Here is an 18,839-nt window from a genome sequence, read left to right as displayed (position 1 = left end):
GGCCAATCCTACTCTACTGGGAAAATTCGTTTTGCCTGAGAATTAAATAGGGACTATTTTAATTAGTGCAGTATCTAGATAAATGGAGTCTTTTAAAATGTACCAGTTTGCATAGTGTTTCTATTATGTAAGCGGCTATTTCTAGATTACATAACAATTTATGTGAATTTCAACTTTTGCTTAACTTATACTCTTAGAGGAGAAAGCAGAAAACATCATTATCTTTATATTGTTTGTGTTACTGCCTTGTATAGCAACTTAGAATAGAATGGTCTCCTACTGCATATCATTTAAAAACTCCTAGTATTCACACTATTCAGTAGGCCACCCATTTATCTCATCTCTTTTTTTCTGTACCTTGGTTTTATTTTTTGATTTAGGCAGCCTGTTTGCCCCTATTTAAATACGACACCTTTCTTACCTCTAATGGTTTCTCCTTTACATTTAAGTCCTGCTATATTGCTTCAGAGAAAAAACATTTTGTAGTTGGACAAGGGGACCATGTTCTCTGCCTCTAATGTTCTGTGAGTCTGGTGAATTGAATATATTCTATTATCTCTGCATTCTCTAGATGTTTCCTGTGACTTCTCTGTTTAAAACACACAAATGAAGGGGCTGAACTATGTGTAATGTTCTTGTTCTAATGTGGTCTCATGTTAATGAATTTAGGTGTGTGGTTTTTTTTTTTTAAGGTATTTTGGGATTTTTTGTGTTTTATTGTGAGAGACCTTCCCTTCTAGTAGACTTTTTCTCCCTTAAAGTCCTTTTCTCCTTACCTTCCATCCCACATTCTCCATGCGATTTAGAGCTTTTTTGTTGTTTTTTTCATAGAATTCCTTGGTGTGTCTGAGCATTCAGGGTGATGTCAAACTCATTTCTCCTCTTACAGAATGTTTGATGTGGGAGGACAGAGATCTGAGCGGAAGAAATGGATTCATTGCTTTGAAGGAGTGACCGCCATCATCTTCTGTGTGGCGCTGAGTGACTACGACCTGGTTCTAGCTGAAGATGAAGAAATGGCAAGTAGAACCTCTTTTAAAGATTGAACATGGAATAGGAAGAGTTGGAGTTGTTGCCAAGAATTTTTCTAAGAAAACGTCTTGAGAAATTCTTGCTAATGCCTGAATAATGTGAAAGTTCAGGCACTTTTCTCTAACTTTTCTATTTAGTACATTTCCCTCTTAGTATGCAAAGAAGCATACTTTTTATGATGGATCCTCATAAAAAGGAGAAGGCAAAGAGTTCAACTCTCGATGCTTAACTAGGCATTTCTGAGATCTGGTATCTACATACTGAATAAAAATAAAGTTAGCGCCATTATAGTCCAAGGCTTATATTTCTTTCTTCTTCCAGCTTAGTAATCCCTGGGCTGTATTATACTATATTATACTTCGCGGCTGTCATGTAATTGGCACATGTGTTTCAATGTACCATTAATCTGGGGGAAATATTTTTAAATATAAGAGCTATAAATGTTTCTTTTTTTTTTTTTTAAGATAAGGTATATACAGTTACCGTTCAGTAGGTGTAACATACAGCATTCATTTCTGTCCTTCTGGTGCACTATAATATATCAGTGCCCTTTTTGAAACCACAAATACCAGAAGGGCAGGAAACAAGAATTGGAGGTTTCCTTCCTTCATACACTATTATATAGGGTATTGGTCTAATTGTATTCAGCTTTTTCAGTTTATTAATCTTTAAAAACCTCTACTTACCTTTTAATGGAAACTTCAGTTCACTCTGTAATGATGAGGTCTCCTCCGAGATGTCTGCACTTGCCATTTCTAGATCACAAGCTCCTGCAGTACAGTGACACACCGCGGGCACTCAGCGAGTGCTGGATGGATGCAAAAGCGTGATGAGAGATGCAGATATTCGTCTCGCCTAAAATCGTCACGTGTGCTTGTTCTTAAATGGTAGAAGTGCATTTTTGTGATAGGTTATCTATTTTTCGGCTGACTAAGCTCTATTGTACTGCCACACTTTTTTTACCAGACACTCATTATTTTTTAAAAGTAATATTTCTCAGAATCTTTGCCCTTATGACACAGGCTGTTTTCTATTACAGAACCGAATGCATGAAAGCATGAAGTTATTCGACAGCATATGTAACAACAAATGGTTTACAGATACATCTATTATACTTTTTCTGAACAAGAAGGATCTCTTTGAAGAAAAAATCAAGAAGAGCCCTCTCACTATATGCTATCCAGAATATGCAGGTATTTTACTTTCTCTGTCAACTCGTAGATTTCTAAGTGAAAGTTCCCCTAAGCCAAGATTTCAGTTGTTGATTTGAATCTCTTGGCTTCGTAGTTCTTAACCTCTAAGCAAAATTATTTAGCAAACTGCATTCAAGGCCAGCTTGCTTGGGCTAGCTCCTTGAGGTGTGGAGGATTAAAAATAACATTCGTTTTATGGAAAAGCTGTTAGATAATTTTCTATGGTGACCCTGAGTCTTTGCAAACGTAAGATACTGATTTGTTCATGCAGTTAACAGATCTTAGGTATTGTGTGATGCACAATAAATAAGGCGTGTCTCTGTTCACTGGCTAATCTCTAAGACAGAGATACTCCTAAGGAAACAGATAATACAACAACAGTGCGGCATGTGGCTACAGAGGAAAATGAGCAGTAATTGTAAGGGGGGAAAGATGAGAAAGGAGTCTGAGGTAGCTAACTGCTCAGGGGAGTGGGGGAAGGGTTCACAAGAAATCCAGCCTTTGGTAATGAGACCTTAAAGCTACTTCAATTTTACTGCTGTGGAAAATGGTCTGCTTTGAGAAGAGGAAAGCTGAGTTGCAGTCCTGGCTTCCCCATAATTTGCTCTTTGATCTTGAATGAGGCAGTTAATTTCCCTGTCTCAGTACTCCATCTGTGAAATCAAAAGTTAGGCAAGAACACTGCTTTAGTTCTTTGGAACACTTCCCTGGCTTCTACTGGAAGTGGGCACAAGGAACACAGATATTCCACCCCTCGCTCCCCAGGTCCCCTCCACAAAGAGTCGAACGTGATAGAAAAAAACAACCCTTGCTCCATCCTATTTTAAGAATTTTTTTCTTATAAACAAAATTTTAGTTTTGTATTGAGTAAATGATACAAATATTTACTGCCTTTCCATGGGCAGTGTTAAAACAACTGTGTGCTATGGATGCCTTTATATCCCACTAACACAGGTGAGAGCACTGGGAGGAATGAAGCAAGAGAGTCCCAAACCAGATCCAAGTCTGCTGCACCTGCTGCGTCCAGAACATGAACAGTCAGAATACATTTAATTACATTCTCACTGGAGGCAAAGCAGAGGGTTCTTCAGTCAGTGTGACCCTACTGCCCTTTACTACAGCCCTCTTTGTAAATCACAGAGGTATCAGTTCAGTTCAGTCGCTTAGTCACGTCCGACTCTGCACCCATGGACTGCAGCATGCCAAGCCTCCCTGTCCATCACCAACTCCTGGATTTTACTCAAACTCATGTCCATTGAGTCGGTGAAGGCATCCAACCACCATTAGGGTCTTTTCAAATGAGTCAGTTCTTTGCATCAGGTGGCCAAAGTATGGGAGCTTCAGCTTCAACATCAGTCCTTCCAGTGCATATTCAGGACTGATTTCCTTTAGGATGGACTTAGTTGGATCTTCTTGTAGTCCAGGGGACTCTCAAGAGTCTTCTCCGACACCACAGTTCAAAAGCATCAATTCTTCGGCACTCAGCTTTCTTTAGAGTCCAACTTTCACATCCATACACGAGTACTGGAAAAACCACAGCCTTGACTAGATGGACCTTTGTTGGCAAAGTAATGTCTCTGCTTTTTAATATGCTGTGTAGGTTGGTCATAGCTTTTCTTCCAGTGAGTAAGTGTCTTTTAATTTCATGGTTGCAGTCACCATCTGCAGTGATTTTGGAGCCAAAAAAAAATAAAGTCAGCCACTGTTTCCCCATGTATTTGCCATGAAGTGATGGGACCAAATGCAATGATCTTAGTTTTCTGAATGTAGAGCTTTAAGCCAACTTTTTACTCTCCTTTTTCACTTTGATCAAGAGGCTCTTTAGTTCTTCACTTTCTACCATAAGGGTATTGTCATCTGCATATCTGAGGTTATTGATATTTCTCCTGGCAATCTTGATTCCAGCTTGTGCTTTTTCCAGCCCAGTGTTTCTCATGATGTACTCTGCATATAAGTTAAATAAGCAGGGTGACAATATACAGCCTTGGCTTAGTCCTTTTCCTATTTGGAACCTGTCTGTTGTTCCATGTCCAGTTCTAACTGTTGCTTCCTGACCTGCATACAGATTTCTCAAGAGGCAGGGTAGCCTTTCCCTTCTCCAGGGAATCTTCCCAACCCAGGGATTGAACCCCAGTATTCCCACATTGCAGGTGAATTCTTTACCAGCTAAGCCACAAGGAAAGCCCACAGAGTTATACCTCAATTCAAACTAATTTCACAGAGTTAACTTGTTTTTAGTTTAATTTTTGAAAGTCTTAGTATCCTAAGTCACCTTACTCAAATATTTTTAGTGCTTTATTGGGGATAGAATTATTAATAGTTCTGATTCCAAGATTGAAGATACCTAGAATCAAGGCAGTTCAGTTTTGCCTTTACTTTAAAGTCATATTCATTTTCTGTAGTGAAGTAAAGGCTTTTCTGCTGGCTCAGCAGTAAAGAATCTGCGTGCAAATCCAGGAGATGTGGGTTTGATCCCTGGGTTGGGAAGATCACCTGGAGAAAAAAGTGGCAACCCACTCCAGTATTCTCGCCTGGGAAATCCCATGGACAGAGGAGCTGGCAGAATACAGTCCATGGGGTTGGGAGAGTCAGACACAACTTACGGACTAAACAACAACATGGTAAAGTAGCCCTTTTGTCAGAGGACCCAAGTAAAAAAGTACAAGTGTTAGTCACTCAGCTGTGTCTCTTTCGCGATCCCATGGACTATAGCCCACCAGGCTTCTCTGTGCATGGGATTCTCCAGACAAGAATACTGGACAGCTTCCTGACCCAGAGGATGAACCAGGTCTTCTGCATCACAGGCAGATTCTTTACTGTCTTAGCTACCAGGGAAAGTCCCAGAGAACCCAAATCACTCCTCAAATATTACATACCTGCAGAGATTTTAGAGCCACCAAGAACATACTTGTGAGCTCTTTTTTTTTGGCCAGGCCAGGTATACATTTTTTTAAAGTTAGTAATAATCACTGATCTAAGATTCTTTTAGCAAAGAGTATTATAGAATTCTTGATTCACCTGATTCAGATTCTCTGATGCACCTTCAATTCTTAATTCCTTCCTGTTCTATACTGTTTGCTATAGATGACATGTAGCCTGCAAGCTCCTCACTTGGTTTATCTCCTACCTCCCTCTGCTCCTGTCTTCTCTTTTTATCTGTATGTTGGCATTTCACCAAATTCTGTCTGCAGTCTTATAATCTTCCAGCATTCTATTCTTTCATAGGCATATTTATTCTCAGCATGATACATTCTGTTGTCAACTCTAATTTCTCTGTGGAGACTCAGGCTTGCATTTCCAACTGCTTGCTGAGCATATCTGTGTTTTTTAGCACCTGAGACTCAAATTGAACTCACGCTATTTTTTTTTTTCCAAATCACCTTTATCTCCTTTTGAATTGTATCACCAGCCTCCCATTCTCCAGTCTTGAGCCAGGCTATATCATCTGTAATAAACCTTTAGTCAGGACAGTTCTATTACGTTAGAAACTAATGTCATCTTCCACCACTCCTTCCCTCAGTCAGTCATTCTTTACCAAAACTTAAAATCAGGTTTAATACTGTACTTACTAGTTCATTCATGTATCTTGTAGTTCTGGAGATTAAGTAATGTAACTAGTTACCTGGAATATATGCAGCAGATTGAGGAATGCACACAGGGCAAGCTGTTTTCTCAAAACATATTTTTAAATTAGAGGTTGCATTAGCTTCTGTGAGTCAACAGGACATTATTTATTCCTTTATATTTCAGTGTACCAACCTGATTATGATTTAATAAACTAAAATTTAATTTGTAGAGTATATGGCTATCTGCTATTGACTTGAGATAAAACGTAAACTTATTTTGACAACCTAGAGAAAATTTCCTAGAAACAATCAACCAAGTTTGAATCATTAAGAAATAGAAAATCTGAATAGACTGATTAGTAAAGAGTTCAATCAGTAATCAAAAACCTCCCAGTAAACAAAAGTTCATAACCTGATGGCCTTACTGGTGAATTCTGCCAAACACTCTGAGAAGCACTGCTAGTAATTCTTCTCTACCTCTTCCATCACTTATTTTACCAGGCCAGCGTTAACCTGTCACCTAAACCAGGCAAATATGTCACAAGAAAATTTAGTTCAGTCGCTCAGTCATGTCCGACTCTTCGCGACCCCATGTACCACAGCACACCAGGCCTCCTTGTCCATCACCAACTCCCGGACTCTGCTCAGACTCACCTCCATTGAGTGATGCCATCCAACCATGTCATCCCCTTCTCCTCCTGCCTTCAATCTCTCCCAGTTATATCAGGGCCTTTTCCAGTGAGTCAGCTCTTAACATCAGGTGGCCAAGGTATTGGAGCTTCAGCTTCAACATCAGTCCTTCCAATGAACACCCAGGACTGGTCTCCTTTAGGATGGACTGTTTGGATCTCCTTGCAGTCCAAGGGACTCTCAAGAGTCTTCTCCAACACCACAGTTCAAAAGCAACAATACTTCAGTGCTCAGTTTTCTTTACAATCCAACTCTCACATCCATACATGACTACTGGAAAACCATAGCCTTGACTAGCTGGACCTTTGTTGACAAAGTAATGTCTCTGCTTTTTAACATGCTGTCTAGGTTGGTCATAACTTTCCTTCCAAGGATTAAGCGTCTTTCAATTTCATGGCTGCAGTCACCATCTGCAGTGATTTTGGAGCCCCCCAAAATAAAGTCAGGCACTGTTTCCACTGTTTCTCCCATCTATTTGCCATGAAGTGATGGGACTGGATGCCATAATCTTTGTTTTTTGAATGTTGAACTTTAAGCCAACTTTTTCACTCTCCTCTTTCACTTTCATCAAGAGGCTCTTTAGTTCTTCTTTACTTTCTGCCATAAGGGTGGTGTCATCTGCACATCTGAGGTTATTGTTATTTCTCCCAGCAATCTTGATTCCAGCTTGTGCTTCTTCCAGCCCAGCGTTTCTCATGATGTACTCTGCATATAACTTCAATAAGCAGGGTGACAATATACAGCCTTGACTTAGTCCTTTTCCTATTTGGAACCAGTCTGTTGTTTCATGTCCAGTTCTAACTGTTGCTTCCTGACCTGCATACAGATTTCTCATGAGGTAGGTCAGGTGGTCTGGTATTCCATGCCCGATTAGAAGAATACTGTTAGAACGGTCCATGCTACCTACAGTTGTCTTAAAAGACTCAGTGTAATCCATATCAAAATTCTAATTGCAGTTTTCACAGGAAGAATAAATAATCCTAATAATTTTAAGTCATAAAAGATTCCAAAAACTAAAGCAGTCTTTAAAAGGAACAACAAAGGTGGAAGCACCATGCTCCCTGGTTTCCAACAGCTAGAGTAATCAAAACAAGTGTGGTGCTGGCATTGAAAACAGAACTGAGGAACAGAATAGAGAGCCCAGAAGTAAACCATGCATACATGATCAAGTGATTTATGACAGAGGACTCAAGAATACACAATGGGGAAACAGCAGTCTCTTTAATAAATGTTAGGAAAACTGGACAGCCACATGCTAAGAATGAAACTGGACTGCTCTCTCTACCATCCACAAAAATAAACCCAAATAAAGATCTGAGTGTAAGAAATGATAGAACTCCTACAAGAAAACATGGGCAGTAAGCTGGACATCAGTCTTGACTGTAAACTTTTAGGTTTGACACCAAAAGCAAAAATAGACAAGTGGGACTACATCAAACTAAAAAGCTTCTGCATGGCAAAGGATATCATCAACAAAATAAAACTGCAGCCAAAGGAATGGGAGAAAATATTTGCAAACCATTTATCTGCCTAGGGGTTAACATTCAAAATGTCCTTTATTGAGCCCATCTTTGCATGAAATAGTCCCTTGGTATCTCTAATTTTCTTGAAGAGATCTCTAGTCTTTCCCATCCTGTTGTTTTCCTCTGTTTCTTTGCACTGATCACTGAGGAGGGCTTTCTTATCTCCTTGCTGTTCTTTGGAACTCTGCATTCAAATGGTATATCTTTCCTTTTCTCCTTTGCTTTTCGCTTCTCTTCTTTTCACAGCTATTTGTAAGGCCTTCTCAGACAGCCATTTTTCTTTTTTGCATTTGCTTTTCATGGGGGTGGTTTTGATCACTGACTCCTGTACATTATCACGAACCTCTGTCCATACTTAATCAGGCACTCTATCAGATCTAGTCCCTTAAATCTCTCTCTCACATTCACTGTATAATCGTAAGGGATTTGATTTAGGTCATACCTGAATGTTCTAGTGGTTTCCCTACTTTCTTCAGTTTAAGTCTGAATGTGGCAATAAGGAATTCATGATCTGAACCACAGTTAGCTCCTGGTCTTGTTTTTGCTGACTGTATAGAGTTTCTCTATCTTTGGCTGCAAAGAATATAATCAGTCTGATTTCGGTGTTGACCATCTGGTGATGTCCATGAGTACAGTCTTCTCTTGTGTTGTTGGAAGAGGGTGTTTGCTATGACCAGTGCATTTTCTTGGCAAAACTCTATTAGTCTTTGCCCTGCTTCATTCCGCATTCTAAGGCCAAATTTGCCTGTTACTCCAGGTGTTTCTTGACTTCCTACTTTTGCATTCCAGTCCCCTATAATGAAAAGGACATCTTTGGGTGTTAGTTCCAAAAGGTCTTGTAGATCTTCATAGAACTGTTCAGCTTCTTCAGCATTACTGGTCGGGGCATATTGCATTACTGTGATATTGAACGGTTTGCCTTGGAAACGAACAGAGATCATTCTGTCATTTTGAGATTGCATCCAAGTACTGCATTTCGGACTCTTTTGTTAACTATGATGGCTACTCCATTTCTTCTAAGGGATTCTTGCCCACAGTAGTAGATATAGTGGTCATCTGAGTTAAATTCACCCATTACAGTCCATTTTAGTTCACTGATTCCTAAAATGTTGACGTTTAGTTGTGCCATTTCCTGTTTGACCACTTCCAGTTTGCCTTGATTCATGGACCTGACATTCCACGTTCCTATGCAGTATTGCTCTTTACAGCATTAATCTTGCTTACATCACCAGCCAAAGTACAACTGAGTGTTGTTTTTGCTTTGACTCTGTTGTCTTCATTCTTTCTGGAGTTATTTCTCCGCTGATCTCCAGTAGCATATTGGGCACCTACCGACCTGGGGAGTTCATCTTTCAGTGTCCTATCTTTCTGCCTTTTCATACTGTTCATGGGGTTCTCAAGGCAAGAATACTGAAGTGGTTTGCCATTCCCTTCTCCAGTGGACCACATTCTGTCAGACCTCTCCACCATGACCTGTTTGTCTTGGGTGGCCCTACACGGCATGGTTCATAGTTTCATTGAGTTAGACAAGGCTCTGGTCCATTTGATTAGAGTGGTTAATTTTCTGTGATTGTGGTTTTCAGTCTGTCTGTTCTCTGATGGAGATGGATAAGAGGCTTATGGAAGCTTCATGATGGGAGAGACTGACTGAGGGGGAAACTGGGTCTTGTTCTGATGGGCGGGGCCATGCTCAGTAAATCTTTAATCCAATTTTCTATTGATGCCTGGTACTGTGTTCCCTCCCTGCTATTTACCTGGGGCCAAACTATGGTGGAGGCAGTGAAGATAATGACAACCTCCTTTAAAAGGTCCCATGCATGCACTGCTGCAGTCAGTGTCCCCAACTCTGCAGCAGGCCACTGCCGACCCACGCCTCTGCTGGAGATTCCTGGACACTCGCAGGCAAGCCTGGGCCAGTCTCCTGTGGGGTCACTGCTCCTTTCTCCTGGGTGCTGGTGCACAAGGTTCTGTTTGTGCCCTCCCAAGAGTCTGTCTCCCAGTCCTGTGTAAGTTCTGGCAGCTCTATGGTGCGGTTATTGGTGACCTCTCCAGGAGGGCTTATGCCAACCCAAGTCTGCTGCACCCAGAGCCCCTGCCCCTGTGACAGTCCACTGCTGACGGTACCTCCACAGGAGATGCTCAGACACAGTTCCGTCTCAGTCTCTGTGGGGTCCTTGGGTCCTGGTGTCCACACGGTTTGAGCCCTCTTAGCATCTCCGGTAGGAATGGGGTTTAATTCTAAATGCGAACTCACTCCTCCTACCATCTTGCTGGGTCTTCTACTTTGCCCTTGGTCGTGGGATATCCTCACAGCCTCTCGCCACTCCAGCGCCGCACAGCCATTTCTGTAGCGCAGTGTGCTCATTTCTATAAAGGACAGAAGTGGTATGGACCTAACAGAAGCAGAAGATATTAAGAAGGGATGGCAAAAGTACACAAAAGAACTATACAAAAAAGATCTTCATGACCCAGACAATCACGATGGTGTGGTCACTCACCTAGAGCCAGACATCCTGGAATGTGAAGTCACATGAACAAAGGCATCACTGTGAACAAGGCCAGTGGACGTGACAGTCTTCGGTCATCTGATGAAAGTGGCGGTCATTCTGTCATTCACTTTTTTGTAACCTCATAGCCATATACCACATTGTAGACCACTATACAGTTTTTGAATAAAAAACTGAGAGATAAATGCTAGTTAATGTATTGAATATATATAGGAAGTTGAATAAAAATGGCTTCCTTTGTGGCTCAGACAGTAAAGAATCCGCCTGCAATGTGGGAAACCTCGGTTCGATCCCTGGGATGGGAAAATCCCCTAGAGAAGGAAATGGCAACCCACTCCAGTATTTTTGCCTGGAGAATTCCATGAATAGAGAGGAGCCTGGCAGGCTACAGTCCATGGAGTCACAAGGAGTTGGACAAGACTGAGCAACTAACACAACACTTTGAATAAAAATGTACCAGTCAGTACTCAGTCAGCATTTCTTGATCAGCCACTATAGGCTAGAAGTGTTATAGGAAGCCACAGCAGACATTTGTGTAAGTTGTTTCCATGTTAGGATGTAGAGTGTAAGGGGTAAAAGCAAAAAGAGGCTCTGACACTTGGAGATTGAGGCAGGAACAAAGATCATGGGGTACATGGAATACCATGCTTTTGGTTTTTGTTTGTTTTTTTTTTCTTTAAGGGTAACTTATAGTCATTAAAGGGTGATTAACAGTGAGTATTTTTCACTTAAAGTTTATCTTATTCTCAAATGGCAAAGACAATTATGATGGAATCTACATATTTTATACCTGTGAAACCTATTTCTGTAGTTTAAGGTCCATGTTGCTTACGTTTCTTTCCATTTCCCTTCTCAGGCTCAAACACATATGAAGAGGCAGCTGCATATATTCAGTGTCAGTTTGAAGACCTCAATAAGAGAAAGGACACAAAGGAAATATACACCCACTTCACATGTGCCACAGATACCAAGAACGTGCAGTTTGTCTTTGATGCCGTAACAGATGTCATCATAAAAAACAATCTAAAAGATTGTGGTCTCTTCTGAGTTTTGGCAGTAAATGGTAAAATGCATTTTCAAACCAAATGAGTACTTACATGTGGATCTCTCTAGACTAGAGTCTTGCAGCAACACAGAATGTAGTATATGGCAAGTGCATCTGGGACCTGACCAAAGCTGTTCTATTTGTTTTTTTAAACTGAAAGTAATGGAAGGACCTTTCTTAAATGTGAGAGGTGGTCCTGCAGTGTGAAACTAAGGGCAGTGTTAAAGCTGGGCTCTAGTGTACTGATAGACTTCTACATACGTGTAAATATGCAAATGTATGTATACATGTATTTATGACTTTAGTTTTCCACATTACTTTTAGGTATTTAGTAAGTGGCAACTTATAATTTTAGCGTGATGGCTTTGGAAATAACAGAAATATTAAGTACTTTGTACTGAATGACAGACTATTGTCATGTTTGCCAGTTCTAAACAGCTTTATTTATGTTCCTGTCCTATAAATTTTTGAGTACGATGATTAATATTAGGACACATTGCAGCTCTTGTCTTGATTATATGTAGTATACTTGTAATCATAAATGTTATTTGTACAAACACTGCACAGACTATTTTAATAACATGATTCGTTCTTTAAATTTATGTGTTTTTTTGAAATGTTCTTGAAGATGACTATACCTGCCTTTGGATCAGTTAAACATTGTACGCGTTTCAGTTTTTCTTTGAAGGGTGCATGCTAATCTGGTTCTACGTTAGATTTGGTTTAAAAACTGTAAAATTGCAGGTTTCTGAGGATATACGTATAGACTTATAAACAGTTAATTTTTATTCAGTTGGTTTGTTTTCACTTTGAATTTTAATATTTGGATGGTATTCATGCATTGCCTTAAAGGTGATGCCAAGTTAATTTTTATAAACTTCAAATAACTACATTTTTATTTATAACTCAGTTTAGGTGGGTGCAAGAGCATTTTTGTGGGTAAAAAATAAGTCAGCATAATGAATTTTGAGACATTCATTTGTGTATTTCCTTTGGGAAATCCTTTGTACGTACCATACATGACCGCTCCTTGTTCAGAAGGTAACAGGAAAGACCTCTGAAGATTCTGCTGCTGATAACATGCAAGCTTTAAATTCACATATGTAAGTAACTAGTTTCAAATTTAATTATCACATTATATTAAAATTACTTTTTTCCCTGAGATTATTCAAATTTCCTCCACTTGCTTGAGTTTGTATTATTTCTTTAAACTGTGCTATTATCTCTGAGAATGAAATGGGCAATTACACTTAGGAAAATGAGTAATCGTATTTAATTAAGTCAGCAATTGTATGTATTCTCAAGTAAGTATTACATTTTCGCTAGATATTAAACTTTTGATAGTCACTGTTTTAATTATTCACAGTATCTCTCTATGACCTTGTTTTCAGCAAAGTGAACAGCATTCCATACCCTACTTCTCTTTTTTTACTCGTCTTAAAAACATTTATGTAGTGTTTCAATAAGCTTTGTGGGTAAGTAGTTTCTAAATTTAGCTGTGTGTTATCATTTTGTTGAGGTCTATTTGTTGCCGTGTGTGTGTTTGTGTGTGTGTAACCAGAAACTACATTTACATCTGTTTCATTTGGGGATTTTTCTTTTTTGTAATGTAAAGAAATTCAAAGTTATCAAAATTCTTTAAATAAATGTGTTAGTTTAGATTCTTTATGTGCCTTTCATGAAAGATATGTTTTCATTAATTTTATGGATGGAAGACCTGTTGTATTCATCTTATGAAGCTATGTGTGAAATTCAACTGTCCTGTGAATCGATTTGAATCATGAGAAATAACAGTTTAAAAAGCCACAAAGAAGCACATATTGGTGACCACCATTGATGAATTCCTGAACTTTATTCTGTGTAATTGTGTTACTAATAAAATCTAATAAATTCGAATTTTTAAAATTTTACAAACCTCTTGGCTAAATACATGTTTTTGTATTAGCACTTATCAGTCTATAGTTCATTTCTTCTTTACCTTTGTGTTTGCAATTTCATCTGTTCCCAAAGCTTGAGTTTTTCCTGCCCTAAATTTTCTCACAAGATGTGGTGCCACATTTGGAATTTCCTGCTCCAACTCAGTACGCCCAAACCAAATTCATCATCATCTTCCCCGTCAACCAGTTCTCACCCTCTGTCCTGGCCACTGAACCGCCATTCACGGAATCCCTCAGCCCTCATCTCCATCTCTGATAAGCCGCTATTTGCATACAGGTCTCCTTCCCAGTGCCTTACATGTGGTTTTTGTCTTATTTCTCTTTCCCATTCCCACTACCATCTACTGAATTCAGGTCTTTGTTTAACTTCCAATTAAAGTGGATTATTAATTAAATTCCCCACTTGCTTCCAGTTTCTCCTTTCTTCAGTGCAGGTTACTTATCCTAATCTAGAACTGCGCCTGTGTTCCTTTCTGTGCATTCGCTCTTTGTCAGTAAAATGAAATCTACTTAGCCTTCCGTTCATGCTCTTCATCATATGAGCCCACTTCACTACGTCCCCTCCCCTGCCACCTTCCACACATTCTAACAGCGCTTTGTGCATAGCCCGGGCTTTCCTTCAAGCACTATACTACATACTGCCTGCAAATGCTTAAAACAATGCCTGGGACACAGGAAGTGTTCCTTTATGTCTATTAATGTTATTGTTATTTATTAGCACTATTTTTGGTGGTTTCTCTTTTTAGATCAACTGGCATCTTGTCTTCCATCTGCCCTACGTGAAACTGCATGGTTCTCGTAGGGCTGCCAATCACAGTTCTCACCTTGCTGGCCAGAGGCTCAGTCTGATCAGCCCTCATCCCCCTCACTGGGAAGCAGCTCAGCTGAGCCAGTCATAGAGCCAGTTCTCATTTCTCAGTTTCCTAAAGCTCTTCTGGCTGCTAAAGTCCCTTCATTTCATTTATTTCAGTATCCTTTTAAAAAAATAACACTTTGTGTCATTCATTCAGGTTCAGACTTTAACCAAAAAAAAAAAAAAAAACCTGACTAAAATGCACAAGTTCTTACTAAATGCCAGCAGTAACTGTGAGATAGATTAAAAATGTCTCAGAGAGGTTAATCGACAACCAAGATCAACATTACATTTCAAACCTGTGACTTCTGGCTTCACATCGGTTTAATGCTACCTTATTTCCAGAAAATATCTTAAGTATTCTTTTAAGCACCCCCATTGTCACCTTCTGAGTTTATCTGAATCATATTTTTTAGACTAAAAATACATAAGATAGAAATTATGGAGCATGATGTGTCCTGCTTTGTACTAACTATACTAGAAAGCTATAGTAGAGCAGTGTTCTATTGGCATAAAAACGTGCACATAGATCTGAGAAAAAGAATAGAGAGCCTAAAAATAAACCCAGACATATATGGTCAATTTATGAGACAGAGCCAAGTATATACAACAGGGGAAGAACAGTATCTTCAATAAATGATGTTGAGAGAACTGGACACTATGCAAGAGAATGGAACTGGATCATTTTCTTATACCACACAAAAATAAACCCAAAATAGATTAAGGGCCTGACTGGATTAAGACCTGAAACCATGAAACTCCCAGAAGACAGAGGCAGTAATAAGCTCCTCTGCACTGGTCTTGGTGATAATCTTTTGAGATTTGACAGAAAAAGTGGGACTACATTCAAACTAAGAAGCTGCTTCTGCACAGCAAAGAAAACCATCAACAAACTGAAACAGCAACCTGTGGGACGGGAGAAAAAACTGCAAATCATATCTTATAATCCAAATATAATCCAATAGTTAACATCCAAAATATACAACTCAAAAAAAAAACCCTGATTTTAAAATGGCCTGAGAATATACTTTTTTTTTTTTTCCAAAAAAGACATGGATAGCCAATAGGTTCACAGTAAGTTGCCTAGCATTATTAAGTATCAGGAAATTACATAATCAAAATCACAGGGAGCTATCACTTCACTCTGTTAGGATGACTATTATCAAAAGAAATAACAAGCGTTGTAAGGATGTGCTGAACCAGGAACCCTTTTACCCCGTTGGTCAGGATGTACACTGGGGCTGTCACTATGGATGAAGGTTCCCCAAGATATTAAAAGTGGAATGACTATATGATTCAGAAATTCTACTTCAGGGTATTTATCCAAAAAGAGAGTGAAAACACTGACTCAAAAAGACATGCACCCTCATTTTCACGGCAGCACTATTTACAATAGCCAAGATAGGGAAACAACCTGTGTCTATGCACAGATGCTAAAGAAGATGCAACAGACACACAGACACACACGCATGATCACCAGCCATAAACAAGATCTTGCCATTTTTAACAGCATGGATGGACCCTGAGGAGGACATTATGCTAGATGAAGTAAGTCTGAGACTGCCAAATATGGGGTATCACCTATATGTACAATCAAGAAAATTCAGCTCATAGATGCAGAGAACAGATTGGTGCTTGCCAGAGGTGGTGTGTGCGTGTGGATGAAATGGGTGGAGAGAGTCAATAATAAAGAAACTCCAGCTATGAAATAAGTCATGGGGATATAAAGTATACCATGGTGAGTATAGTTAATAACAGTGTAGCATATTTGGGAGTTACAAAGAGTAAGTTTTTAAAGTTCTCATTGCAAGAAAAAAAAATGTAACTGTGTGGTGATGGATGTTTAACTAGACTTATTTTGACTATTTTGCCATATATGTAAACTCATTCGGAGAAGGCAGTGGCACCCCACTCCCAGTACTCTTGCCTGGAAAATCCCATAGATGGAGGAGCCTGGAAGGCTGTAGTCCGTGGGGTCGCTGAGAGTCGGACACAACTGAGCAACTTCACTTTCACTTTTCACTTTCCTGCATTGGAGAAGGAAATGGCAACCCACTCCAGTGTTCTTGCCTGGAGAATCCCAGGGACGGGGGAGCCTGGTGGGCTCCGTCTATGGGGTCACACAGAGTTGGACACGACTGAAGTGACTTAGCAGTAGCATAAACTCATTAGTGTACACACGAAATGCTATATGTCAAATATATCTCAAAAATGCATAAAAGCTTAAAAATATGTACACTTATATCTTGTATCAAAGCTATTTATGATAACACCCATTAGATGTGAAGATTCTTAAGGACACAGTCAGTTACGGACATTTTTACGTCATTTATTGTTAGCAGACTCGCCCATGGTGCCTTGTGTGAAGGGATTTAATAATGTAATCTGCATTATAGATGTTAGCATTGTCATTGCTCAGTGTGTTATTTTAGAGAAAAGTTGAAAGTGGTGGAGGTGGCCTAGGCACTGGTGTTACGTGAGTTCAAATCCTGGCTCTGGTTCTTATTGATTGGGTAAACTGGGGCAGGTTATTTAATTGTACTCGGTCTCCTTTTTATCTGGAAAAAAAAATAGGGATTAAATAATCAGGCCATTAAATTCACAATGCATGTTACTCACTTAGAAGTGAGTCTGGCATGTGGTAAGCACTTGATAAGTTGTACTGCTACTTGACTATAAAGACTTTAATTTGGGGGTGCCTTTAAAACCCTAATCAGTGCTTAAATAATAGTTGTTGATACTATTTTTGAATAAAATGTCTCAAAACAAGTATCATAGTTCATCTTTATAGATGAAACTTCCGAATGTCTCACATTGATGATGATATTGGAAAATGTTAGAAGAAAACATATGCATTTCTTCATTTTCAGGACACTTCTGTTATTTTTATTCTTTATTATTACATTATTTAACCAAACATACGGACATTTATCTAATTTTAAGGTTTGGGGAATTTTCTCTTGTAATTGCTTCTGGAAACCTACATCTTAATGATTAAAAATGTCTTTGTATCAAGAGTTTTATGTTTTACTACTCCATTGGCCTGTTTCCTGGGCATTTCTCCCTTAACCAATAGCTGCTTTGCTTTGGTGTCTGTTGTGATGTGTTCTATTATTTACTTGTATTTTTCAGTTACTTTAAAAGTTATGAAACGCATTTCGTCAAGTCCAGAAACACCCAAATGTGCACAGGCGGGGATCTGTTGTAATCATGCAGGCCAGGGCTGAGGAGGCCTGACCCAGGACAGTTCTCTGCTGTGTGCGCTTAGTCTCTCAGTCGTGTCTGCCTCTTTGCGACCCCATGGACTGCAGCCCACCATGCTCCTCTGTCCATAGGGATTCTCCAGGCAAGGGTACTGGAGTGAGTTGCCATGCCATCCCTCCAGGGAATCTTCCCAAACCAGGGATCGAAACCAGGTCTCCCACATTGCATGCAAATTCTTTACCACCTGTGTCACTAGGGAAGCCTGAGAATACTGGAGCGGATATCCTATCCCTGCCTACTACATTATAACTCTCGAGCACCATATACAAGTTCAAATATCTCTGACTTTGATTTACTGGCCATCTTCCTGGGGTTCCATACTGAATGGAAACATTGCCGTTGCCAAAGGATAGTTGTTCAGAGTAAGAATGCATTGTAGATGGTTACAAACTAGACACTAGTATTAGCAAACCATGCAGAGATGATAAAGCAGGTTTTAACTACTAAATACTACTTTAGAAAGTGAGAGTACCACTTTTAGCAAAAGAAGATACCATATCCTGAATTGCACAGTGCCTCACCGAAAACACATGGAGTAGGCCTCTTGACAACCTAAGAACTCAAACAAAGAAATTCCTTTTCCAAGAGAGATGTACAATTTTGCATTTTTAACTTAATTGATACATTTGTACAATTTCTTTGTAAAGCTAGTCTTACAAATAAGCCATTGTGAAGATTGGATATTACCTGGAATTTTCCGTTATGTCTTCTTGAATTTTCATTATTTTCTTTGAAAATAATTTCAGCTTTGGTCCTTTCCTTACTTTTAAAAATAAAAAAAGAGTAAGGCCAAAGCTACTTCTAAACAATTCTGTCTTTAATTTTCATCAAATGAAATCAGTGGGTTGTGTTTCAAAAGGGTGGTATAGAAAAAGAGCCTAAACTCACCTCCTCCCAGACACACTGCATTTACAGCTACAGGTGAAACAACTGCTTCTGAAGAAAGACCAAAAACTAGCTGAGCGACTCCTCTGCACTGGGCAAATGAGAAAAGCCACATGGAAGCAGGTAAAAGACTGAACACAATCTCATCATAAAACCCACCACCGGCACAGCAACTCAAAATCAGGAGAGAACTCAAAACTCCCACTTCTCCTTGGGGAGGAAAGAGTTTGAACCCCACTTTGGACACCCCAGCTCTTACGGCCTGCACCTAAGGGATGAGCACCCCAAACATTTGGCTTTGAAAGCTAGCAGGCTTACGTCCATGAGACTCTCAAGATTACAGC

The 18,839-nt window shown here is 39.5% G+C and overlaps 1 protein-coding gene across 1 annotated transcript in view; it reads left to right on the top strand.

Annotated features, from left to right (window-relative positions):
* Positions 1 to 13,470, top strand: part of GNAI1 (G protein subunit alpha i1) — a 107,377-nt gene extending 93,907 nt beyond the window's left edge. Inside the window, exons 6-8 of the mRNA XM_015095247.4 lie at positions 890 to 1,019; positions 2,072 to 2,225; positions 11,368 to 13,470. Of these exons, the coding sequence (XP_014950733.1) occupies positions 890 to 1,019; positions 2,072 to 2,225; positions 11,368 to 11,558 (475 nt within the window). The 3' untranslated portion in view covers positions 11,559 to 13,470. The remainder of the gene's footprint in view (positions 1 to 889; positions 1,020 to 2,071; positions 2,226 to 11,367) is intronic.
* The last annotated feature ends 5,369 nt before the right edge of the window (positions 13,471 to 18,839 follow it).

The sequence above is a fragment of the Ovis aries genome, chromosome 4, assembly GCF_016772045.2.
Source record: "Ovis aries strain OAR_USU_Benz2616 breed Rambouillet chromosome 4, ARS-UI_Ramb_v3.0, whole genome shotgun sequence".
Lineage (NCBI taxonomy): Eukaryota > Metazoa > Chordata > Mammalia > Artiodactyla > Bovidae > Ovis > Ovis aries.
The sequence above is the reverse complement of the archived record's forward strand: the minus strand, read 5'-3'. Positions and strand labels throughout refer to the sequence as shown.